Here is a 26,007-nt window from a genome sequence, read left to right as displayed (position 1 = left end):
CAGGTAGTGAGTGTCTCGTGTCTGAGGGGAGATTTGAACTCAGGTCCTTCTGACTCCTGCACTGGTGCTCCATCCACTGAACCACCTAGCTGTCCATGATAGTTTGAAAGGTATGACACTAAAGAAGTAAATTAATTTAGGTTGAATTGTCATTTTTATTTTATTGGCTCAGCCTACCCACAAGCAACTGGTGCTTTTCCACTTACTTAGATCTGACTTTATTTGTGAGAAGAGTGTTTTGCAATTGTGTCCATATAATCCCTAGATTTGTTTTGGCACGTAGACTCCCAAATATTTTATAGTGTCTACCTTAGCTTTTAATGGGAGTTCTCTTTCTATCTCTTACTGATGGGCTTTGTTAGTAATGTATAGAAATGCAGAAGATTTGTGTGGGTTTATTTTCTAACTTGCAACTTTCCCAAAATTGCTTATTATGTCAAGTATTTTTTTACTTGATTCCCTGGGATTCTCTAAGTATATCATCATATCATCTGCAAAGAGTAATAACTTAGTTTCTTCTTTGCCTGTTCTAACTCCTTCATTTTCTTTTTCTTCTCTTATTGTGACAGCTAACATTTCTAGTACCATATTGAATAACAGTGGTGATAATGGACCAAGCAATACCACTTCTAGGACTGTATCCCCAAGAGATCATAAAAATGGGAAAAGGTCCCACATGTTCAAAAATATTTATAGCAGCTCTCTTTGTGGTGGCCAAAAACTGGAAATCAAGAGGATGCCCATCAACTGGGGAATGGCTGAATAAATTGTGGTATATGAATGTAATGATATATTGTTGTACTATAAGAAATGATGAACAGGAAGACTTCAGAGAGGCCTGGAAAAACTTATATGAACTGATGCTGAGTGAAAGGAGCAGAGCCAGGAGAACTTTGTACACAGTAACAACCACAGTGGGTGAGGAATTTTTCTGGTAGACTTAGTACTTCATTTCAATGCAAGGACTTAAATAATTCCCAATGTTCTCTTAAGGTAAAATGCCTTCCATACCCAGGGAAAGAACTATGGAATTCGATCACAGAGTGAAGCAGATCATTTTCTTTTGTATTATGTTTTGGTTTGTTTTATGATTTCTCCCATTCATTTTAATTCTTCTATGCAACATGACTAAAGTGAAAATGTATTTAATAGGAATGTATGTGTAGAACCTATATAAAACTATATGCCATCTCAAGGAGGGAGTGGGAAGGTAGGGGGAAAGGGAGAGAGAGAAGGAAAAAATCTAATATATATGGAAATGGTCGCAGAACACAGAAAACACATAAAATAATGAAAAAAATAAAGTGCAGAAAGTAAAAAAATAAAATAGAGAGGATGGAGATAAGAGAAGGGAGGGGTGTGATAGAAGGGAAGGTGGATTGAGGTAAGGGGTAATCAGAATGCACACTGTCTTGGGGTGGGTGGAGGGGAGAGATGAGGAGAAAATTTGGAACTCAAAATCTTGTGGAAGTGAATGTTGAAAACTAAAAAACAAATAATTTTTTAAATAAAATGATGAGCAGTATGCTTTCAGAAAAACCTGGGAAGACTTGCATAAACAGAAACAACATGAAGTAAACAGAAACAGGTAACAGTGTAGACAGTGATAGCAATACTGCAAGGATAATCAACTCTGAGAGGTTTATCTACTGTGATGAAGGCAATTCTGAAGAACTTATGAAAAAATGCTCTCCACCTTCAGAGAGAGAACTAATGAACTCTGAATGAAGACTGAAGCATATATTTTTTAGTTCTATTTTTGTGTTTTCTTTTGCAGTGTGGCTAATATGGAAATATTGTTGCCTGACTTCACATGTACAATTGATATCAAATTTCCTGAATTCTTAAGGAGGAGAAGGGGCAAAAGGAAGAAAGAGAATTTAAAACTCAATATTTTTTAGACGTGCTTAAAATGTTTTTAACACGTAATTGGAAAATAATGAAAAATAAAAAAAAATTTTTAAAGACATTTCATGAGTGTTACTCCACAAAGAGAGCTTGTTTTAAAGTTAGAGGACCCAGATTCAATTACTGACTTTCTTCCTTACTACTTGTATGATCTTAGACAAGCTGCTTCAACTCTCTGGGCCTCAGTCTCATCATCTGCAAGATTAGAGGGTTGGACTAGATAAATGCTGCATCCTCTTCCATTTTTAAAGCTATTACCCTATATCCCATGACACTGTGTTTTCTATCAGGAATGCAAGATTGATTAAATATTTGGAAAAGTATAGGCAGTCCATCTGTTGATGTATCACTTTCTTATTAATTTTGCCACCAGGAGTATTTCAGCTTGATGCAAGCACTTTGGCTGTCCCTATTCCATTCTAATTTTTATATGTCCTCCCCTTTCCTGATGGAAATTATGAGCTCACAGAAAGCAGGAACTGTTACTTTTTTTTCATTTTTGCAAACTCAATGCCTAGCACAATGCCTTGCACTTATTAAATATTTGTTAAACTGAATATTCAGAGTACTTATTTCTTAGGGAGCATTTTCACAGAATCTGGCTTATTGCTTTGATCAGCCTTACACACTGGACAAAACTAATTACTTTTTTGATATCAAGACTTCCTATACCCTGAGTCAAAGAAAATAAATCCCTTTTGATATCTATGGAATAAAATGCCAGTGTGAAAATATCAAAGAAATATAATTCCTTAAATTTTGTACATGAATAGTGTCTTTGTTAGGAAAATAAGGGAAAGGGGTGAAAAATCCATAAAGTGGGGAAGTTTCAAAAATATATAATTTTTGTTTAAGTTTCAAAAACATATAATTAAGATTAATTTAGTAATCTTTTCCCATTGAACTAAATTTTTGTAGGGTAATGAAAGATTTATACATGGTGTTGTGTAGGATTAAGGGGATTTGATGTTTGACATCTCTTCTTTGTCTGCTCAGGTCTACAGAGAAGAGTTTGTTGAGTAGGGGATAAAGCATTCAGTTAAGAACCTTCCCTGAGAAAAGAGGACAAAGTGGAGAAAAACTGCTTTATTTTCATCCAGTTGCTGAATATAATGACAGCTGTTTGCTCACAAACAATATGGATTTTCTTCGTCGACTATAGCAGAGGCAACATTGAAGATAATTAAGGCTATGGGATGCATTGGTCTTTTTTCCCGCATCAGTCTTCCTGACATCATTGGCTTACATGCAGTTTTTTAATAAGAAGAACATTAAAAATGAAGAATCACTGACAAGATTGGTTGTATTTACTACATTTCTATTGCTTTAAAGACATGGTGCTCCGACTGGTACTCTGCACAGGCCTCTGGCTCATAGTGGTTTTAAATGTCCTTGCTGTCCCTGGAGCCAAGAAGCAAGAGCAGCAATGCTCATCTGCAAGGAAGTCAACCAGGTAAGATTTCTGGAATGTAGACCCACCAGTCATTATCATGATTCTCCCAGGGGCACTCCTAGAAGACCAGAAACCATAGATCTTCTCCCCTTCACTGGCAATAAATCTTTCTGGTGACTGTCTACTAGTTTCTGGGCATTTATGTTTCAAGATGCCAAGGTGTTTGACACTTTCAGAAGCAAGATATTGAGCCTCTGTTAAAATTTCATAGTAGACCTTGGAAAAGTAAAAGTATATCACCTACTCAACACATTCTTTTACAGAATGCCTATGAAGAGGGAGTCATATTCACTTACATATGAGCATTTAGTGAGTGTAAATATATATTTCTAGATTCAAATTACCTACAGCAATAAATCTTAAAACTTTTAATAACAGTAAAAAATTTTTTACTAACAATACAAGATTGTATTAAGTTAGATTAACTTGCCATTTCCTTTAATATTAAGGACAAATGGGATATACTTGATCTTATAATTTCTAGTAGATATGATATTAAAGATATTAATTAACATAAAACTAGTGCTCCTATAAGAAAGAACAGGCAAAAATCTGAAGGTTTATACTTCAAAGCAAAGCTTCACCATTATCATCCTTATCAAAGATCGTCAATAGAGTATACCCAACAAGAAAAATAGCATATAAAAAGTTAAGGGAGACCATTCAGAGAGTGAAGCAGCCTCAGAATCTATATATCTCAAAAGGGTACCCCTCTACCACATCCCAGACAGGTTATCTTGCAGCCTTTGTTTAAGAATCCCCAGCTTTAATAAAAACTCAACAAAAGAAATCACTAGATCTCTTTCCCCTCTCCCTTACTGAATCAAGCATGAAAATTCCCCAGTTTATTTCCCCCAGTTATTTTTGCATTTACATAGAACTTTACATTCATAATTTCATTTGAGATTCATTTGAAATGTCAGGCAGTTAGTATCATTATCACTATTTACAGGTGGGTAAAATGAGGCCCAAAGAGGTTGAGTGATTTCTCCAAGATCACATAGATGGTAAGTGACCAAGTCAAAATTTACAACCCAATTTTTTCATTACAAATTCAGTGCTCTTTGCACTATGCCCCACCTGCCATTTCAAGAAACTAGTCCTTTGACTATTTTTAGGAGATTGAGGAAGTAAATTTTAACATAGACAGTGTTAAAAATGGAAGCAATGAAAGGTTTAGTGGTTTACCCAAGATGATGTAATAATGTAGGAGCAAAGTAGGACCTGAAGCCTAGGTATTTAGAACCACCTGAGTCTTCTTTGGGACATGATGAGAGAATGTTGGGAGAGGAACATGCAACCTCAAGGCCATACGTGAGCCTGTTGATCTTCAAGTGCGGCCCTTTGACTGAATCCAAAAGGGCCACATTTGTGGACCTCAAGGACCAGCCACAGGTGGCCTCAAGGCTGCAGGTTCCCCATCCCTGATACCAGATAGTTAGTGAGCATTTTAGGTGGGTTCAGTAAATTGCAGCAGGGTAGGGTTTTTTCCCACTTTTTCTAGTTGGTTTTCTTTGGGAACCTATGTAGAAGAAGCCTTTTGAAGGCCTTCCTCTTTTTGAAGTCCTAAAATCTTGGGACTTTCTCAGACAAGGAACAATAATCATGAAGAACAAATCTGCTGGTTGAAAATGGACCCCCAAGTTTTGTTTTTCTTTTATCTTCCATGTGGGGGTGGAGATGGGAAGCAAATGGATGGGGGAAATGGATTTCTGTTAATTTTTTAAAATAAAATTTTAAAATTTTGAAAACGGAAATAGATCATGAATACATGCTCTGTGACAGGGGACCGCTTACATCTCTTAGCAGTCTCTTCAATGATGAGAAAGGGGAGAAAATCCATCTCTAACAGTACATGATAACATCTTTAGTCAACATTCAACAAAGGAGAATTTTAGAGGATATTCTGAGCTCAACCTCCTTGTGCAGTTTTCATGACCTTGTTTTACTTTTTACTTCTTTGCCTTGTGCTCCAGCTGGAGATCCTCTGAGAAACAAGTTCAAGTTCAGTTTTATTAGGTTCTCTCAGATTCTTTTATTCTTCAATGGAAAAAAAAACTTAGGGCACCTCAAAAATAAACAGATGCTTCTGGTGCAGAAGTAGTCTTTCCCAAAGACAGTTCTGTAACTTTCAAAGTTTTCATTCTTCATGATTTTGGGAAGAGGTTTAAAATGTCCATCACAAATACAGAGGCTTGGCAGAGTCAATAGCAGGGTGGCAACAGAATAGTACAGTGTCATAGAAAAAATTCTGTCTCTGGAATCAGAGTCCTGGGTTCAACTCTTCCCTCTAACTCTTGTTACCTGTGTGATCTTGGGCAAATCAAAATGTGACAGTTGGCCTATACACTCCCCATGGTCCCTTTCAGATATGTGGTCTACAATTGTTTTTCTCTAATGAAAAAAAAAATGGAAATTCACTGTTGGAATATTGAGAAAGAAAACATGGGAACTTTAAAAACACAATTAAGTTGGTTTAGGAGCATAAACTATGAAGTGAATTTAACTACATCTTGAGCTCGTTATCTTATAAATGATAATAGCTTTGCCCTTAAGCTTTTATATTTGGTAGATACATCCACCCCAATAACATTGTTATTCTAGGATTCTTTCAGTTCTTAAAACAGAGATCAGCCTGTCAAGGGCTATTATCATGGCAAAAATGTGGATCTGTAGAATTGTTCTTGTTCTGAGGGGAAAAGCAAATATATCTTTCCATAAGAATGGTCATGCAGTTAACCAAAGATTTTATTAAGGGGTCTGCCATTGGTTAAGGCCAGGTCTATATAAGAATGATAGAATAAGATATAAATAAAAGATTTAGTCAATCTGATTCACTATGACCTAAGTATCTCCAAAAATAACCAGGACTTGCCAATCTTTCCCATAAGAGAAGTTTTCTTAAGTCAAATTTGGCCCAGAAAAATTTGGGGCATCACAATATCTTTTTAAGAACTGAATGTCTTCAGAACATAGGATTATAACAGCTGGAAGGTCCTAACAAGTATTATAGTATAGTGAAAAAGAGTGTTGAATCTGTAAGCAGAGACCCAAGTTCAAATAATTACTGTGTTGCTTCTGACCTTGGTTGACACAATATCTCTGGGCCTCAATTTACTTACTGGTAAAATGATGGAGGGTTGGATTAAATAATCTCTGAGTTAGATACAGTGCTGGGCCTGGAGTCAGAAAGAGTCATCTTTCTGTTCAAATCTGACCTTAAACACTTACTAGCTGTGTGATCCTGGGCAAGTCATTTAACCCTGTCTGCCTTAGTTCTTCATTTGTAAAATGAGCTGGAGAAGGAAATGGCAAATCACTCTAGTATCTTTGCCAAGTAAACCCAAATGGGGCCACAAAGAGTTGGACACAACTGAAAAGTGACTGAAGAACTAAAGTCTCCTGTAGCTCTAAATCTATAACCCTAGGCCAATCTTATTATTTTACAGAGTGGGGAACTGAGGCTCAGAGAAGTGATACTAAGATTATAAATGGAGTCAATGGAAAAGCTTAGACAAGGACCCAAGTATCCTGACTCCTAGTCAAGTATATTCCACTGAGCATGGTACTATGACCCAAGAGAGATTTGCTGTTTTTTGTTTTTAACTTTCAAAAAAGATTATTTAGACAACAAAATGTTTTGCAAATTTTTGCCTCCTTTATTTACCATGTTCGCTTTGTTTTTAAATATTCATTGTTTCCATAAGAACTTCAATCAGACAAAAGAGAGTATTCTGCTTTGAGAAACAAAGCCGACATAGAAGGTAAAGTATCAAAGCTATCCTGGAAATAAAATCAATGGATTTGGAAAATAACTTCCATTCTGACTTTGAGGCTTAATAGCTGTGTGACCATGGCGAGTTACTTAATTTCTCTGAAACTCGGTTTCTTCAGCTGTAAAATGGGATAGTAATAAGTGTCTTGCTTTCCTCACACAGCTGTTTGTAAAGGAAATTCTTTGAAAACCTCTAAGTGCTGCAGAAATGGGAATTATCCTACTATGTCTTTCTCAGAACATAGTTACTTGCTCTTAAGTACTGGTTCAGTCCAACACATTCAATTTACAGATGCGAAAACTGAAGGTCAGAGAGCTTACATAATTTACTCAAGGTCACAGAGGTGGAGCACATGGTAGAACTGGACTTTGAATGCAGCTCCTCTGGCTCTAGATACAGCACTCTGCACATTGTATCACACTGCCTCAGATATCCTAGAATTCTCAGCTAGGTTTTGCCCATATATTCTCAGTCCAAGATTACATTGCTGAGCAATTCTTTCCTGCTCAGCTCCTGAGGTCCCAAGTCCTTCTTCTCACTCAGTCTCTCACTCTCTTTTTCTGCAATTTTCTTCTCTGTGCACCTCTTCAAAGAGATTTAAAATTCCTGCTGTAGTGGAAAACTCTGCCCTCTAGTTCACATCCCTTGATAGCTCCTTTTTTTCCCATGCTGGGAAGGAAGACAATTCTCAATGTCCTTAGCAACTTTGGGCCCCCTTACAAGGCAGTTGGTCTAAGACTTGTCAGAATTTCTGTTACTCAAAGTTAAAACTTGACAAAAACTCTTTGCTGGAGGAGTTTTTATTGAACTGGTGTGTGATAGGAGTCAGCGGCACAATGAAAGGACCTCTTGGCCTGAAGTCAGGAAGATCAGGTTCAAATATGACTTCATGCAACTACTAATTGGGTGACCCTGGACAAATTAATTAACCTCTGTCTGCCTCAGTTATCTCAGATGTAAAAGGGGAATATAACAGTACCTGTTTCCCAAGATTGTTGTGAGGACAAAAGCAATGTATTTATAAAATGCTTAGCACAGTGCTAGGTACATAGTGCTTAAGAAATCCTTGCTCCCTTCCTTCCTGCCATCCCCTGGTATACTTAGGTGGTTGTTGTTCAGTCAGTCAGTGATGTGCAACTCTTCATGACTTCATGGACTTTACTGTCCATGGGGTTTTCTTGGCAAAGATAATGGATTAGTTTGCCATTTCCTTCTCTAGTTAAAGCAAAAAAAGGTTAAGTGACTTGTCCAGGGTCACACAGCTATTAACAGTATGAGACCAAATTTGAATTCAGGACTTCCTGACTCCATGCCCAACACTTTATCCACTGAGCCACTAGCTGTTCCTTTCTATACTTCATACATGTCACATTTATTCCTGCCTTCTTATCTTTGCTAATCCTTTTCCCCCTCATCTAGAACAGTTATGAGATCATAGACTGAAACCTAAGAAAAGTTATCTCATTCAGTCCCCTCATTTGCATTCACAAGGAAACTGAAGTCCATAAAAGTATCTTATCCAAGATCAAACAATATGTGGCAGAGAGGAATTTGGACCTCAGTCTTCAGAATCCAAATCTAGCCTGCTCTCCACCCTTAGTTTTCTCCCCTCTAATATAAATCCTAGACTTCCATCAAGATTTAGTTCAAGAACTGACTTTTCCAAGATACTTACTGTCCATCTCCAGAGAAAAAACTGATGGATACTGAATACAGATTCAAGATACTTTCTCTTTACTTTTTTAATTTTTCTTGGAGTGTTTTATCTGCTTTCTTTCATAGCATGACTTTCATGGAAATGTGTTTTGCATGACTACACATATATAACCTATGTCAAATTGCTTACCTTCTCAATACGGGGGGGGGGGGGGGGTGGAAGAAGGAGAGAGAAAATTTGCAACTCAAAATTTGAAAAAAGAATGTTAAAATGTTTTTATGTGTAATTGGAGGAAAAATAAAATATAAATTTAAAATTAATAAATAAAAGTTAAAAAGAAAAAAAAAGAATTGACATCTTAACTATCATACAGCAAAAAGAATGTTAACCTGGACTCACAGATTGGGTTCAACATATTACTTAATCTCTTAGCCTTGATTTCCTCGTACATGAAACAAGGAGGTTAGACTGGGTGACCTCTAAGGCCCTTCTAGCTCTGAGACCTAGGATTCCCTGAAGACAATTTCCCAGACAATTCTCATGCCATAGCAAAATTTCCTTCACTTTAAATTTTTTCAGCATTTATATATTATGGTTTATGACATGCAGACTCATCTGTTCTGTGTTGTTGTTGTGTTTTCCTTCGTTCTCGAAAAGGACCATGTCATCAAGATGATGACATGACTTGCAGTTGACTCTGATTTGAGTGATGGAGGGCTGTGCAAGGTCGCAGACCTCACTTTCTTCTCCTGAGCCACCTGCGTCCAGTGGCCTAATATTCATCAGGATGGCTGGAGATGGCCCAGGATGCAATAGGAGACCTCGGCCCTTTCAGGATAGGGTCTTATAGCATTCTCACTTTGAGTGAGATACACCCATTCAATGAATAGACTTCTTTAAGTAGTTGCTCAAGGGATGGCCCCTTTAATTAAAAAAAAAATCAAACTGGGAGGAGAAGACCCCCAGGGTTCCTAAGTAAAAGAGAAACAATCACTATTTAGTATTTAATGATGAGTGGGATCTCAAAGATAATTTGATTCAAGTCTTTCATTTACAGATGATGAAACTGGAATCCAGAGAACAAAATGATTGAGCCAAGGTCACATAGTTTTTCTCTGATACTTAATCATAAATGACTCACATTGTGTACATGTCTTGACACCCCAACTAGTTAGGAAATTCCTTGAAAACAAAAGGTATTCCAGAAGACGTAAGACATCCTCTGTAATACTTTGTAATACACAATTCTGAATACAAAGACACAGGGGAGGTGCTCAGTAAAGGTTTGCTAACATCAAAATATGATGAGTTCTACATCCTTTTTTAGCAAAGCATCACAGACACAGGTCAAGCATCTCCTCATTTCTGACATTTATTGTTGTCTACCTACCCTGTGCCTTGAATTATAATAGTTGATGTGGGACATTCAATTAAATTCATTTCAATTTCAGAAACATTTATTAAATGCCTGGCCCCAAATGCGATTTCTGAATTTGGAGAAATTTAATCAATGATGTTAATAACTTTTTTAAAAAAACACTTTTATTAAATTTAAACAAACACAAAGCAAAAAATATATAAATAAGCATTCAGCAAGGACATACAGGGGCAACTCTCTAGGTCCTAGCTTACAGAGACACACTCAGGTCAATAACACAAGCCAGTGAGTGGAATAATAGTTTGTCATATCCAAAGAGCCATTTTCCCTCCTTGATGCAATTTTCATTGTTGTCAGATTTGGAGGGTCAGTGTTGGTTTATTGGTTTTTTCTTAAAGATTCCCCCTAGAGCAGACCTTGGTGTGTACATTTAGCCTCTCCCTGTTTAGGTTTTCCAGGACTAAAGGCTAGACCTAGTTAAATCATTAGCATCAAAGGAGCCTAATCATTCCCTTAGAGTCCAAAGCCTGGGCAGAACAAATAATGCCCACAGCAGCCCTGCACTATCAAAACAGCCTGACAATACAAAGATGGAAAACAACATAATCCCTGCTTTCAAAGAATCTATAATCTAGTCGAAGAGTGAGGCATGTACCTAGATAACTAGAAAGCAGCTGGGAAAATAAATAAATACATTGGAGAGATCAAACAGAACTTTCCTGGGAAATTCAAGGAGGGAAAGAGTCCCTTCAAACTAAAGAATCAGTCAAGGCTTCCAGGAGGATATAGACCCTAAATTAGGCATTTGATAGAGAAGGATAATATTAGGTGCAAATGGGACAAAGTTCATTCTTTCAAGGACTATGTACCAAAGGTCCAGAGGTGGTAAAGAACAGGACAAAATGAGATAATGATGAGTAAAATAATTCAGTTGGATTGTTGAAGGCATGAACACTGAGACAATAAGACTGGAAAGGGAGATTGGAGTCAGATTCCTCAAGCCCTTGAATGTCAGGTTTAGGATTCTGTGTTGTATGAGTCAAGCAGTGGGGAGCCCCTGAAGGTTTTTGAGAAAAGGACTGACTTCTACAAAAGAAAGCATAAAACAATCCCTGCTCTCAAGAAACCTGTATGTTAATCAGGGAGATAAGGCTTACCCATGGAAAAAGCTTTTTTAAATGAGTGCAGTGTTAACATCATAGAAAGCCATTATATGATAAATGTGGAAAAGAATATTAAGGATAAGGTCACGTGCTATGTAAGTTCAGAGAAGGAATTAATTATTGTAGATGAAACATTCAATGAGTAGGGGTTGGGAAGAAAATAGTATCTGGGATGTACCAGGTGCTATGTTTAGTGTTTTTACAAATCTTATTTCATTTGATTCTCACAACAACCCTTTGAGATTGGGACTATTATTATCTCCATTTCATAATTGAGGAAACTGAGGCAATCAGAGGCTAAGTGATTGACCAGGATCACACCACTAATAATCATCTGAGCCCATATTTGAACTCAGGTCTTCCTGATTTCAGACACAACACTCTATCCATTGCACCATTAACTGCCTTGTCAAGGCAAGTGGGGCTTCAGCTGCATTTTTTTTCCTTTCTTTTTCTTTTCTTTCTTTCTTTCTTTTTTTTTTTTTTTTTTTGAGGCAAACAAGGTGAAGTGATTTGCCCAGGGTCACACAGTTAGTAAGTGTCTAAGACCAGATTTGAACTCAGGTCCTGCTAACTCCAGGGCCAGTGCTCAAATTCAGCTGAATTTTAAAGGTTGAGTAAGACTTAAAAAGAAACAGAAGATTCAGGACAGCATTCCAGCTTTATGGACAGGTTTAGAGACATGAAGATACCGATCTGGCTGAAGCAGAACATTTGTGCTAGGTAAGCAGTACATGACTTTGAAGCACAGATTTACCCTTCAAGAGTAAGCTGTCCAATAGGGAAGCTGTGGCCAAAGAATCACAAGCTCGTTTGAGCCAAGCTGCAGTGGCCATATATTGTTTAGCGTGGGTCTATACCCACAAAATAAGTGGTACAAAACCCCGTGATTCTAGAGCACTAAGTATTTGTCACTGTTCCTTGTCAAATAATTAGGATTTTTTAATCTGGAAGGTAAATTCTAAAAAAGGGAATCGTTTAATTAAACTTGTAAAGGCAGGGTGGATAAGGTAAATATGGATTTGTTTGCCCAGTTCTCAATGTTAGGATTCCATTCAATTAAATTTAGTTCCCCCAATATTTATTGAGTTCTTTCAGAGAGGCTTCATGGTTCTAAGTGCTGGGATAGATACAAAGTTTAGATGAAAATCACTTAACTCTCCCAACCCTCAACTATAAAAATGAGAGGATTGGATGTGATGGCCTCTAACCCACTTCCATCTTGAAATTATGACCCTGTAAGATATGAGTCTTACCTTTGTAGAACTCGTATACAATTAGGAAAACAAGACAAAATTTTCAAATAACTGTAATATAAAATTACAAAGGCTATCATAGAATAGTAGCCAGAGAATTCTACTCTTCCAGAATCAGGAAGCCCTGGGTTCAAGTCTTGCCTCTTACATGTACTTCTCAGTGAGAAAGAGAGAGAGAATATGAATCTGTTAAAACTAATTTGTGGAGAAACATAAACTCAAGAGTAAGTCATTTTTAGTGGAAAGAAGGAAGGAAGGAAGGAAGGAAGGAAGGAAGGAAGGAAGGAAGGAAGGAAGGAAGGAGTTCATCATTTGGGGACTGGCTAAGTTTCAGTACAAGTATAAGGTCAGAAATTCCTCTTTTCCTAATTAATGTAAACACAGAAGACCCAGGCAATTCAACTGATTCCTTCAATCAAAAATACACTATATATATATGATATACGGTGTTAGTTTGAATTTAATTTCCACCGGAATGCTTTCCAAGTTTCCCAACAGCCTTTTTTTATTTCCAACTACTCAAAAAGTCAGAAGACATGGAGTTCCTGTTGAAATTGATATCAACCAAAGCTGATAGAAATGTCCCCAGAGAAACAGAGGCTGATAGCAGCATCTGAACACATGAAAAAAAGCAGTTTTAGGTCTATACAAGGGCACCTACCTTCGGATCCCAGCAGAGATATCCTTAAGAAGAATTTCATATAGGGAGAAACAGGACTTCTAGTAACCAGCAGCTATGAGTGTGTTACTTGGAAACATGAATTCACTCTAAGTTTGATCTCACTTTTCCCCAGGGATCTTGTATGTGCAAGGAGGAAGTGTGCTCGCGTTTTAAGAGATGTTTCTATAACGCTCATCCTCATTTTACTTACTTAGTAAATGCTTTTTTCCAAAAGCTAATTCACTTTGACTAATAATAAATAGAAGTACCACCGTTTGGCAGTTAGTGACAATACTAGAAACTCCAGGCCATTAGGATTATCCCTCAACCCCCTCCTAATGGGAGAAGTGATCAGTCACTTTCTGAAGATTCAGCCTGCCAGTCAAATGGGAGATGGGAAATTAGTCCCAAATGGGAGATGGGAAATTAGGCTATACATGAATGTGATAGGATATTTCTTACACTATCAGAAACAAAGAATACGAAGAATACAGGGAAACACAAAAGACCTAAATTAACTGATACAAAGTAAATAGAACAAAGAAAACAAGGTAAAAAACGAACTACAACAATGTAAGGGTATAGAACAGCCACAACAAAATTTGAAATTGAATGCGGCAATGGTAATGACCAAGCCTGACCTCAACGAAAAGGCATGGAAATAAAAGTTAGGTAAAGACAGAAGTTATTTTTTCATGCCAGTCTAAGGAAAATGATTTTTTTTCTTACTAAGCAAAGGGGAGATGCTGAAGATTTTTGAGCAGGATAGTAACATAGACTAGACGTATGTATTAGGAAAATTAATCCAGCAACAGTATGAAGGACAGATTGGAGAGAAGAAATTGTATTATAGAGCCTGAGGTAGAATCTTGCCTCTACCACTTTTTGTGTTCTTGGGCGAGTCACTAAATGTCTCTATGCCTTTGTTTCCACATCTGTAAAATGATTAAACCAGATTGATGATTTCTAAGAGCCCTTTCCATTCTGGAAATATGATCTTGTGTTTCTACCTGTTCATAAGTCTCCATTTCTGGCTCCTTACCCTCTTCCTGACTCCTTACAGTGCATGTTTCCCTGGTTTCTTCCTTGATTCTCTTTCTACACCCCCTCCTTTGGCAATTTTATAACTTCCAATATTCCCTTTACATAAATACCTGTCCCCCCACAGGTATTTGACAATGCTATACCCGCTATTCAAGACACTTAATTCTGTTATCTATTAATAATGGTAGGTGGTGCAGAGTGCTAGACCTGGAATCAGGAAGATTTACCTTCCTGAGTTCAAATCTAGCCTCAGATATTTATTAGCCATGTGACCCTGAACAAGTTTTTGCCTAACTTTTATTTTAGATGTAACTTTCTTCTCACTGCCCAGGAAACCACTTATAACAAAGAAGAAAAGTTTGCAATATTAGCCAACTCTGATATGTATATTATTCTGCATACAAAGTTCCTTACCCATGACAAGAAAGCTGGGTAGTACATTCTCATGCCTTTGTTCTGAGGCCAAGCTTGGTCATTACCATTACCACATTCGATTTCAAATTTTGTTGTGTTTGTTCTACACCCTTACATTGTTATAGTCCATTTTTAACATGGTTTTCCTCATTCTGTTTACTTTGCATCAGTTTATGTTTGCCTCAGTTTCTTTATTTGTGAAATGAGCTGCAGAAGGAAATGGCAAATCTCTCCAGTGTCTTTACCAAAAAAACTCAGATGGGGTGACAGAGAGTCTGACATGACTGAAAAGCAAGTGAACAACTTTGTAATAAGTGGAGGCTTACACAGGAAGATAGAGACTTAGTGTCTAACATTCTCTTAATGATCACAAGTCGCATTTGTGTCCTAGGCAATTTTAGGAAAGTGTTCAATTTTAGAAATCAAAAGAGCAAATGATACCACACTCTTTGGGCAATGAATGCAGGTACAACAAATCTATTTTTTTCTTATTTCAGACTACTCCTATCTAATTTCAAAGGACATTTATGGAACAATACTTGTGGTCTATATTCAGTTGGACAAAATTCAGTGGAATTTGGACTGGAATTCTCCTCCACTAGCTCCCCCATCCCTTCTCTCCAAGCTAATAAGTAGTAAACATCAGAATACCACTAGTCATGTGGAATATAAATTTCCATTCTTCTCCAATCTTCTATCTTGCAAAGAATACACTCATATAAGTTAAATTCAGCCATTTTAGGAGAATGATAACATCTCAAGACATTTTTGTTATTGTTTTTCCTTATTTTCCTTAATTTTTTAACAGCATAAGAGAAATTAAAACAAAGAAGAAAGACAGTACGAAAGTATGGCCATTCAAGAATGATCAACTTCTCCACATAAAGGACCATGATTTTGCAATAAGGCCTGGATTTGGAGGTAAGCAAAAACTTGAAAGCACCACTGTATGGGAAAGCCAACTTCCTCCTCAAGCTTTCCTTGATGCGGCACGAGCCCAAATAGAAACGTAAAGTTGGAGCAAGGATGCGAACTGAAAAACTGGCTCTGAAGCAGATTTTCTTCTTAAATGATGACTTGCATTTTATCATAATTCACATTCATATAGCACTTTAGAGCTTATAAAGCATTTTCTCCCCAACAACCATGAGAGATAGTCAGTACAAGCATTATTGCTCCCATTTTACAGAGAAGAAAACAGAGATATTAAGAATTTCTGTCTTGCATAATTTCATCTTAAATTGAAAAAATAAATTCTCATCCTTTCACTATACTTTCCTTATGATAAGAAAGCATTGCTACTCAAGGTGAAATTGCAATGTGAGATAAAATTGGCAATGAGGACAGAAAATTAAAAGAAATTAATATGCTAAAATCCTACTACCTGCTTTATGGTGTAGTGCAGATAACCTTGCATTCTCAAAAATTGAAGCCAGCAGAGTATAAGCTCTCACAGACCCTCCTGTGCCGCAAGGACCTTGAGTGCAGGCCGGCTTGGGGTTGTGTCGGCCATTTCTTACATAGCAAAATACTTCTTGGGAGAACTCTAGAAGTATGAAACATAGTGAAAGCTCACCAACACAAAGTTAAAAGAAGCATAACCATGAAAAATTCTAAGTGAAACTAATTTTAAGTAATTTTTCAGGCTTGCTACTGAACTAGTGATGACCAAGTGTGAAGTAGGAAGTAGGAAGCACTGCTTTATTTTCACTTGGAATGCCTATTGTACACACATACACACACACACGCACACACACACACACACACACATAGTTGGAATGCCTATTACATATACACATATATGTATATATTTTAATATTGATGCCTCCTCAGTCACTTTCACATGTATCTCATAATTTTGTCAAGATTCTTAAGCCTCTTAGATATTTTTAAAGCTTTTGTAAAGTAACTCAATGTGAGGAGTATATTTGAGTCACTTTTTTGTGAAAATTTTTTTTCAAATTACATGTAAAAACAATTTTAGCATTCACTTTTTAAAATTTTAAGTTCTAAATTCTCTTTCACTTTACCCCTTCCTTGAGAATGCAAACAGGCCACATATGTGCAGCCATACCAAACATATTTCCATATTAGCTACGTTGCAAACAAAAACACAGACCAAAGAAAAATAAAAAGGAAGTTTCTAGAAGTATGACTCAATCTGCATTCATCCTCTAGCGGTTTTTTCTCTGAAGGTAGATAGTATTTTTCATAGTACGGCCTTGGGAATTGTTTTGGATTGTTAAGAATAACTAAGTTAGTCTTAGTTGTTCATTTTTCAATATAGCTATTACTGGTTCTGCCCATTTTACTTGCCAAGTTTTTCTGAAAGCGTCTTACTCATCATTTCTTGTAGCACAATAGAACTCCATCACAACCCTATGCCACAACTTATTCAACAATTTCCCAAATGATGGGCATCCCCTCAATTTCTTTGTCACAGCAAAAAGAACTGCTATAAATATTTTCATACACCTGTGGGTACTTTTTCTCTTTTTTTAAATCTCTTTGGGATACAGACCTAGAAGAGGTATTGTCAAATCAAAGGGAATTGTATTTGCTTTCAAAATTTTGTAACTTTGAAATAAACACCTACTTTGATTTTGTTATGAAGTTAATTTTGCTAGCCTGAAAACACCCAGCCTAGCTAAATTTGGATAGGTCCATTGCTATCAGATGATGATTTGGAGAAGAGGATGGAAAAGAAAAGGGAATGTGTATTTATTAAACACTTACTATGTGCCAGACACTGTGGGAAGCACTTTACTAATATTATCTCATGCAATCCTCACCACAACCCTGTCACATGGGTGCTTTTTATTATCCTCATTTATTATCCCCATTGTTATCCCCATTTTACATTTGAGATGACTGAGGCAAAAAGTGGTTAAATAACTTGTCCAGGGTCATCCAACTAACAAGTATCTGAGGCTGGATTTGAAATTAGGTGATCGTGACTCTAGGTTCAATACTCTATGCACTGTTATAACTAACTCCCACTAAAGCAAGTTATTAGTCAATCTACTAAAACACAGAAGGGCTGGAATTTGCATCAGTAATACCTATACCAATGAATTCACATATCCTTGAAGTAAATAAATATTAGTAGTTGAACTTTGTGGCCAGAGCCTTTATTTGTAGGGCAATCATTTGTCACATGCCATCATGGCCCAATGACTGAATTTTTCTCCCTTTGGCCGTCTAATGAAACCTTCACAGAATAATATCTTTTAATGTATAAAGCAACACATAGGGTGACAAAGGAAACAGTTATTGAAATATCTATAAAACAAGTTCAAGGGCTCTAGGTTAAGAACTCCTGCTTCAATTTAAAGACACCCACCTATTTGCATTTTCTGTTCTGCTCTGGGCATGAAAGTGCTTCTTTTCTGATGTCTGAGCACAATTTTTTTTTAAAAGGACCTCCTATCTGTGATGAATGAGAGATAAACCCTGACTAAAGACAAAGAAATGAGATATGGGGCCTCTCAAAGTCTCTTCTCTCTATATAGTTCTTCTGAAGTGAACATGATCACATGTGGAGAGGGAAACAAGATCTTTTCTGTATTTTTTACAGGGGCCCAATGAAGACATAGAACTAGCTGATAAAATAAATCCAGGTCCCCCACTTCATTTTTCAGATTCCCTGAGAGAGGGAGGGACCCATCACACTTGCTTCTTGTCCACTAACACTCCCAGATTTCCTGAGCTGTTAGATGCTATTTTAATGTTGTTTGGAAACATGAGTTTAAGGGATGTGGGAGAAAGGGTTTTCCTGTAATTAAACAAGCACAGCTGCATCCGTAATCATAATCATAGGGCCTGTGGGAGGGAGGAAGCTTATAACTTTTCACTAAAGCTGTTGTCATGGTTACAGTTTGGGGCCAGTAAAGAATACCAAGCAGATGGGCACAATATAGGATACATTTGCTCATATGCTTTTGCATATAATCCATTCATTGTGGTTCAATGGAAAGAATGTTGGGCTTATAACTGAAGGACTTGGATTTGGTTCCTGGTTCTGTTACTTATTATCTCTATGACTTCAGGGAAGTCACTTTCACTCTCTGGACTTCAATCTCCTCATCTGTAAAATGGGGAGCCTGGACTAGCCTGACATTCTTTCCAACTCTAAATCTATCCTCTTAAATCCAGTTGTTGGTGGGTATGATGAAAAATAGGCCTGTGATCACTAAGTTACATTTAAAATTCTCCTGAGATGCCACATAGGCCCCCGGATTCTCAGATTTGTTTTATTAACTGTGCAAAATTAGAGCATAACTAGACAAAAAGTTTATTTTATTTTGGTTTGGCTTGGTGTGGAGGTTTTTTGGTTTTTTGTTTGTTTGTCTTTGTTTTTTTCTCTTCTGGAGCCCTGAAGTAGTCTTAATTCAAGATTCTGGAACCCTTTAAATTGAGCAAGGAGTAGAAATTGCAAAGAAGCAGATTTCAGCTTCCTTCCAATAGGCAGCTAGGTGATGTGATCATAAAGCTCTGGACTTGAAGTCAGGAAGACCTGAGTTCAAATGTGACCTGAGACATTGACTAACTGTGTGACTTTGTGTAAGTCACTTAATTTCTGTCTATCTCAGTTTCCTCAATGAAAAAATGAGGATAATAACAGCACCTACCTCCCAGGGTTAGGATAACATGAAACTACTTATAAATTACTTGGCATATAGTAGGTGCTTAATAAATGTTAAATTTTTAAAAGAATTCCTAACAATTAGAGAGATCTCAGACTGGAAAGGGGTATCTCAGGAGACAGTGAAGTTTAATTTCACTGACATCTTCAAACAAAGCCTGGAAGACCACATGCCAGGCATTTTTATAAAGGGGACTCATTCAAGTATGAATTGGACTAGATGGCCTCTAAAGTCCCTTTCAACTCAGAGATTTTATAAGCAGTTACGTTCAGATCATAAAGTTAGTGCTAGAAGAGACTTTGGCGATCATCTCATCCATCTACCTCCCATCTCTCATTCTTATAGAGAAGGAAACCATGTGTTAGAGAAGTGACCTTGTAAGTGACTTTGAAAAGTTACAGCTGGCAAGTCAGAGCCAGGACTTAAACCCAGGTCCTCTGGTTCCCAATCCCTTTTCAATACATTATGTTGCCCCTCTGAGTTGTAGGTAGAATTTTTTTTTTTTTGAAACTGGGTCTCCCTGTGTCATTCATGTTAGACATACAGCAGCCATTCATAGGGATGATCGTGCTACTGATCAGCATGGTTCAGACTGGGGCTGTTTGACCAAGAATATGCTGGAATCGGTACAGGCTAGAGCTGATTCTTAAATTTTCAGCGTGAACATTTACCCTTCAGAAATCTACAATCAGAAATCTACAAATTGGGACTTGATTTATTATTGTGCTGATTGTCTCAAGAAAGTGATGGAGAAAATTTTAATAATGCAGATTAAATTTAAATGTGTCATTCATAATTTTAGCCCTTAGAACCAGTTGTTTCGTGTTTATTAGCACACAACTGGGTTCAACCCTCCTTAGCCTGCTGGTCCTCTGGTCTCACAGGCTCACCGTGACCTGATCAGTTAAGTCCACTGCAGCTCAGAACTCCCAAGTTCAAGCAATCTACCATCATTAGCCAAAACAGTAACAGGGATTGTAGGCCTGTGCTAACATTCCCCACAGAAACAATTCATTGTTTTTCACCTGGAAATAGATAGATTTTTCTTTTATATTTGATGTCTTTATCATCCTCTAAAGGAGTCCTGTCCTAAGAAAGCCTCCCCTTCTTTCTCTACCCCATGCCCAATATCCCACATCTTAAAAAACACACACACACACACACACACACACACACACACACACACACACACACACACCATTTCTCTTTCAAGAACCACCATTGCTAAAGAATTGTTCAGAATCTCATCTAGCACCTTAGTCTCTAATGATCCCTTCAAAATTTCCCTGAAATTCCCTTTCTTTTAGTATGAGCTTTTTGAGAACAAGGACTGTTCTGGAGGCTTTTTTTTTTTCTTTCTTTGTATCTCCAGAGCCTAGCACCCTGTCAAGGCTTAATAAATGCTAATTGACAATTGACTACTAGGAGGACTGAGGACAGAAATAGAAGCCTGAGCTGTGGTCCTGCTTGGCCACCAGAGGGCTCTCCTCACACAAGCAATAATAAGAGAGGAAACCAATAAAGAGGACAGAATCATTCTTCAATGAGTTTTCTGTACTATTATAGAGAAGTTCCTTGATCAGGCTAGGTCTTTTCAATTAAACTCATCTGCTAAAAATCCTGGAGGAAAGGGTTATTTACAGTCAACTGCAACAAAGAGCCATAATAACACTAACATTTATATAACTCTTTACATCCCTTATCTCATTGGAGTCTTATAATAGCCCCGATCCTGGGCAAGTCATTTAGCCCATTTGCCTCAGTTTCCTCATATGTAAAAAGAGCTGGAGAAGGAAATGGCAAACCGTTCCAGTGTCTTTGCCAGGAAAACCCCAGATGAGGTCACAAAGAGTCAGACATGACTGAAAAATGATTAAACAACAACAGAGGAAACTGAGCCTCAGAGAATTTACATGACTTTCCTATGGTCCTACGCCAAGGACGAATGAGAGTCAGGGTTTGGACTTAGGTCTTCTAAATTCCACGTGGCTTCTGCAACAATTATGATATCTAAGCAAATGTCATATATTTTGGACTACGACAGCATGCAGTCCAGATTATTAAGACCTAAACCTTCACTTATTTCTTAAAGAAGATTTATATTTATCCCCATACTACTAAATTTTTCAAATCTTTTCATCCCAGTTTGCCTAATTTGGGTATCTTCAGGAATCTGTCCAAACACCATAGCCTTCTGAAGCGTACATATGTGTATCTGTGTGTTTGAAAGCAGCTGATTAGTCAATGTAGCATGCTATTCTGGAGGAGATAAGAAAGCTTTCTTATGACTAATTGTAGGCTCTCCTTTTATAATGGTCAAGAAGCCAGAACATTCAATGAACTCAGTCCTAAGACTTATAGTCTCAGTAAGAATATTTAAAGAGAAGGGAGGACCAAACACAGAATCAGAAGACCTTACTTTGAATTGTGACTCTGGTACTTACTTGAACAAGTCCAAACTTTTTTGGACTTCACTTTCCTAAAATGTAAAATAAAGAGTTTGTGTGTCGCATAAACTGGATTTGGAACCAGAAAACCTAAGTTTAAATTTCCTACTTGATAACCTGTGTGAGGGCAAGATACTTTACCCTTTGACCCTTGGGTCTCATTTTCCTCAACTGTAAAAATAGGTGGTTGGACTTGGTAATCTCTATGGTTTGCCCCAACTCTAAACCTATGTTACTACAAAAGTGTTGGACTAAATGAAGTTTTTTCCAGTCAGGGATGTGCTCATAAAAGTTTAACAACTGGCTGGAAGGAGAGAGAGGGGACAGGAGGAGGAAAATTATTAACCACATGTTTTTTAAGAAGACTTATTAACATTTTCTCCATCACTTTCTTACATCTAAACCAAATAATAAATTAAGCCCCACTTTTTAGCATTTGTCAGTTTCTGAGCTATCAATGCTCATAGGGAAAATTTAACAATCATCTCCTCAGTATAATCCAACTTCAGCATACCCAGCACTAAATCTATGATCAGTTTCTAAAGTTCCATATAGTTCTTGATCCAGTGGTCATATGATCCATTGACCTAGTATTCCCTACACAGTAAGTGCTTTGCTGTCTCTTCTATGGATCAGGAAAACCTCCTTTACTTGAACACATGCTTGGACACAAGCAAATCTGGTTACAAGAGGCAAAAGTAATTTATAATTCATTTTCTCTTCCTTTGTATGTTTACCTATAAGCATATATGCATGTACACATTTCTTTCTTCGTTAGTTAACTCTAAGGTAAGCACTTCTCTCATCTTAATGTGTTTTCCTAATTAGCTTTAACATTAAAACAGCTGTTCCTGTGGTGGTTTTTACTTTTATAAAGCATTAGAAGATTAATTGACTCATTATGTTGAAACATTAAGATGTAAATTTAGGAGGAGTTTTTTATTTAACTTGGGTTATAAATTGCATCTCATTTGCTTTATTTATGTTTTCCCTATTCTTCTCGTCTCCCATAGCTAAGGACTTTTTTTATGAGTCTTATGGATGTGAGATCTGTTTCCTTTGCTTCTTTGAATGGAAATCAATTACAGTATATTGAGCTTCTGGCAGCTGGGTCTCTGCAATTAAAAGCACTAGCAATAGCAAAGATCCTCCCGTTAAAATTGGTCTAGGGAGTTCAGAGCCTCCAACTACTCCTGGTTGTCATTACCTAGCTATATGACTCTGTGCAAGTTTCTTAACCTCTCCCTGACTTGGTTTGCTCATGTTTAAGGGGAAACAACTTGAGAGGTTGTTGTGAAGGTTGTTCTGGGTTAAGCCAGTCCCCTAGTGGTTAAGGTTTACTCATGGAACAAAATGAGATCGTTGCTTGTTGTCATCCAGTCATGTCTGACTCTTCATGAACCCATCTGGGGTTTTCTTGGCAAAGATACTAGAGTGGTTTGCCATTTCTTCTCCATTTCATTTTGCAGATGAGGAAACTGAGACAAACAGGGTGAAGTAACTTGCCCAGGCAGACATAGCTGGTGTCTGAAATTGGATTTGAACTCAGGTCCCCCTGACTTCAGGCCCTACACTCTACCCATTGAGCTCCCTACTGCCCACCACAAAATGAGATACTTGTAGATTATTCAACAATTAAAAGAATGTTTACTTGGCTTATTCAACAAGGATAGTCATTGAGGACACACTTAGATGATTTAGGGGAGCATTTTCACTTATTCCCCAACTCACTGGGCCAGGTGAGGGAGTTAGAATACTCCTTGTTTCTCATTGCCACTTCCAGGTTTTCCCTCTACCTCTATCATTTGACAACTTCTCCTCCTTTGAGGTTCACTCAATCCATATCTACCAGCCATTCAAAATTCTGGTAGCTGCTGTCTCTCTACTTGTAGGATGCTTCCCACATTTCCTCAATGATTACAATACCTCGCTAATAGTCTTTTTATCCTTCACAATTCCTACCCCCTACTAGAGGACTTCAACATACATGCTGATAATCCCTCAAACACCCTAATCCCCCACTTCCACAGTTTTCTCATTTCTCATTACCTACTTACTCCTGCATTCCACTTCAGCCACACACAAAGACAGTTATTCCCTTGGTCTTACCGTCACTCACATATGTACCACCTCCATGTTCATGAATTCTGGAAGTCCTTTATCTGATTAAACTCTATAGGCATTACACATATCCCATGGCCTTTGCAATCCCAAATCTAATTCTTCATCCACACTATGACCTCCAGGTCCTTGACTGTTCAGTTTTTTCCCATCACTGCTGAACTAGCTACCCCTTGTCTCCCTTTCCCAGTGCTGAACCCATGACAAACCAGTTCAACTCTACACTTTCTTCTTCTCTCCAATCCCTTGTCCCTTTGTACTGCCAATCTCAGTTTGCCAAGCCTCAGCCTCCAGTCACTCCCACTACCTGGTGCTTTCATTTCTACATATGTACCACTGAATGAGGCTGGAGAAAATCATGAAACCAAGTTCACTGGATCCACTACAAATTTGTGTTACATAATCTCAACTGGGTCCTCACTGCTGCAAGGCAATCTTTTTACACTTCTCATCATCCAATTTGCCATTCCACTTACCACAGTGGCTCTTCCATCCTTTTCATCCCTCCTTATACCTTCTACAATTCCCCTGGTCCCCACCTTCTCTGTGAAGATTCTGTGAATCTTGCTTTATATTTTACTGAAAAAAAAATTGAGGACATCCAGCAAGAGCTCCCTCTTCTACCCTCTTCTTCATATCTCATCATGCGTATATCTTCTGCCACTGTCTCTTTCTTCACCCTTTTCTCACATAATGAAGTAACCCTTCTCCTTGCCAAAGAAAAGACCCTTTTATACGCATAAGTGATTTCATTCTATCCCATCTTCCCAAGCAGATTACTTCCTCTGTTGTCTTTCACTTTTCTTCAATCTCTCCTTGTCTACTGACTGTTTCTCTTCTGCCCATGTCTCCCCATCCTCAAAAAACTCTCACATAATCCATCTACTCCTACTAGCTACCATCTCATATCTCTTCACCCTTTTGTGGATAATCAAGCTCCTTGGGAAAGCTATCTATACCAGGTGACTCCACTTCCTTTCTTCTCAGTTATCTTCTTAAATCTCTCCAGAGGAGTTTCCAACCCCATCATTCAACCAAAACTACTTTTTCCCAACATTACTAACAATCTCTTAGCTGCCAAACCTAATGGTCTTTTCTCAGTTTTCATCCTTCTTGATTACTGTGCAGCCTTTCACATGGCTGATCATCTTTTTCTTAGAACGTTGTACAAAAATCAAATGAGATGGTACCTAATAAAATGTTTCTACACCGTTAAAAGGCACTATGAAGTTATAAGATTATTGGTCCGTCTGATTCTCCAAAGTGTATAGAAAGCTTCTGTATTCATTTGTCTATGTGAGAGAAAGACAGAATGACATAGTAGAAAGAGCTGTGGAGTTCTGGGTTTTCAGCCAGCTCTTGCAATAATTAGTGCAAGAGGGTGACCTTAGACACTTGTCATTTAAACTATTTTAATTTTAATGTGTTTATCTGTAAAATGAGGGTTGAACTACATAAGATATTGAGCTCCATCCTCTCTCTAAAATTCTATGTATCTATGAAAATTAATCATAAAATTAATCATGCCACTACTTATCTGAGTAGACACATCACTAACTTTCACTAACTTTTCTGAACCTTAATTTCTTCTTCTAGCAAGTGAAGAGATTGTACTAACAAGACCACATAATTGATATTATGGTCATCTTAGGGCACCTCATTTTACCAGGACACCTTCAAAAAGGAATAGTCAGAATGACAAAAGATATGGAAATGATGTCATATGAGAACTGGTTGAAGGATCTAAGATTGTTGAACCAGGAAAAGATGAGATTTAGCATGGAGCATATTTGCTATCTATCTTAAGATATTAGAAAGGGAATTAGATTTATTCTGAGTATTCCCAGAAGAAAATTATGGGGGATATTATTTTTGTCCAATATAAGAAAGAGCTTCCTAACACTTGAGGATGTCTAGAAATAGAATAAACTCTTTATTAAGTAGTAAGTTCCCCATCAATGAAGTTGTTCAAGTAGAAAAATATGGGGATGGAGGTGCAGAATTCTTGTTTAGCTATGAGTGGAACTAGATGGCATTTGAGGTCCCTTCCAAGGCTTTGATTTTTTTTTTTTTTTTTAGAAAT

General features: G+C 37.4%; 1 protein-coding gene across 1 annotated transcript in view; it reads left to right on the top strand.

The window, feature by feature from the left end:
- The first annotated feature begins 3,242 nt into the window (after positions 1 to 3,242).
- Positions 3,243 to 26,007, top strand: part of GABRR3 (gamma-aminobutyric acid type A receptor subunit rho3) — a 74,438-nt gene continuing 51,673 nt past the window's right edge. Inside the window, exons 1-2 of the mRNA XM_072621535.1 lie at positions 3,243 to 3,361; positions 15,519 to 15,631. Coding sequence (XP_072477636.1) covers positions 3,243 to 3,361; positions 15,519 to 15,631 — 232 coding nt within the window. The remainder of the gene's footprint in view (positions 3,362 to 15,518; positions 15,632 to 26,007) is intronic.

This window comes from Notamacropus eugenii, chromosome 6 (genome assembly GCF_028372415.1).
Source record: "Notamacropus eugenii isolate mMacEug1 chromosome 6, mMacEug1.pri_v2, whole genome shotgun sequence".
In the NCBI taxonomy this organism is placed as follows: domain Eukaryota; kingdom Metazoa; phylum Chordata; class Mammalia; order Diprotodontia; family Macropodidae; genus Notamacropus; species Notamacropus eugenii.
This window is presented reverse-complemented; position numbering and strand designations above follow the sequence as displayed.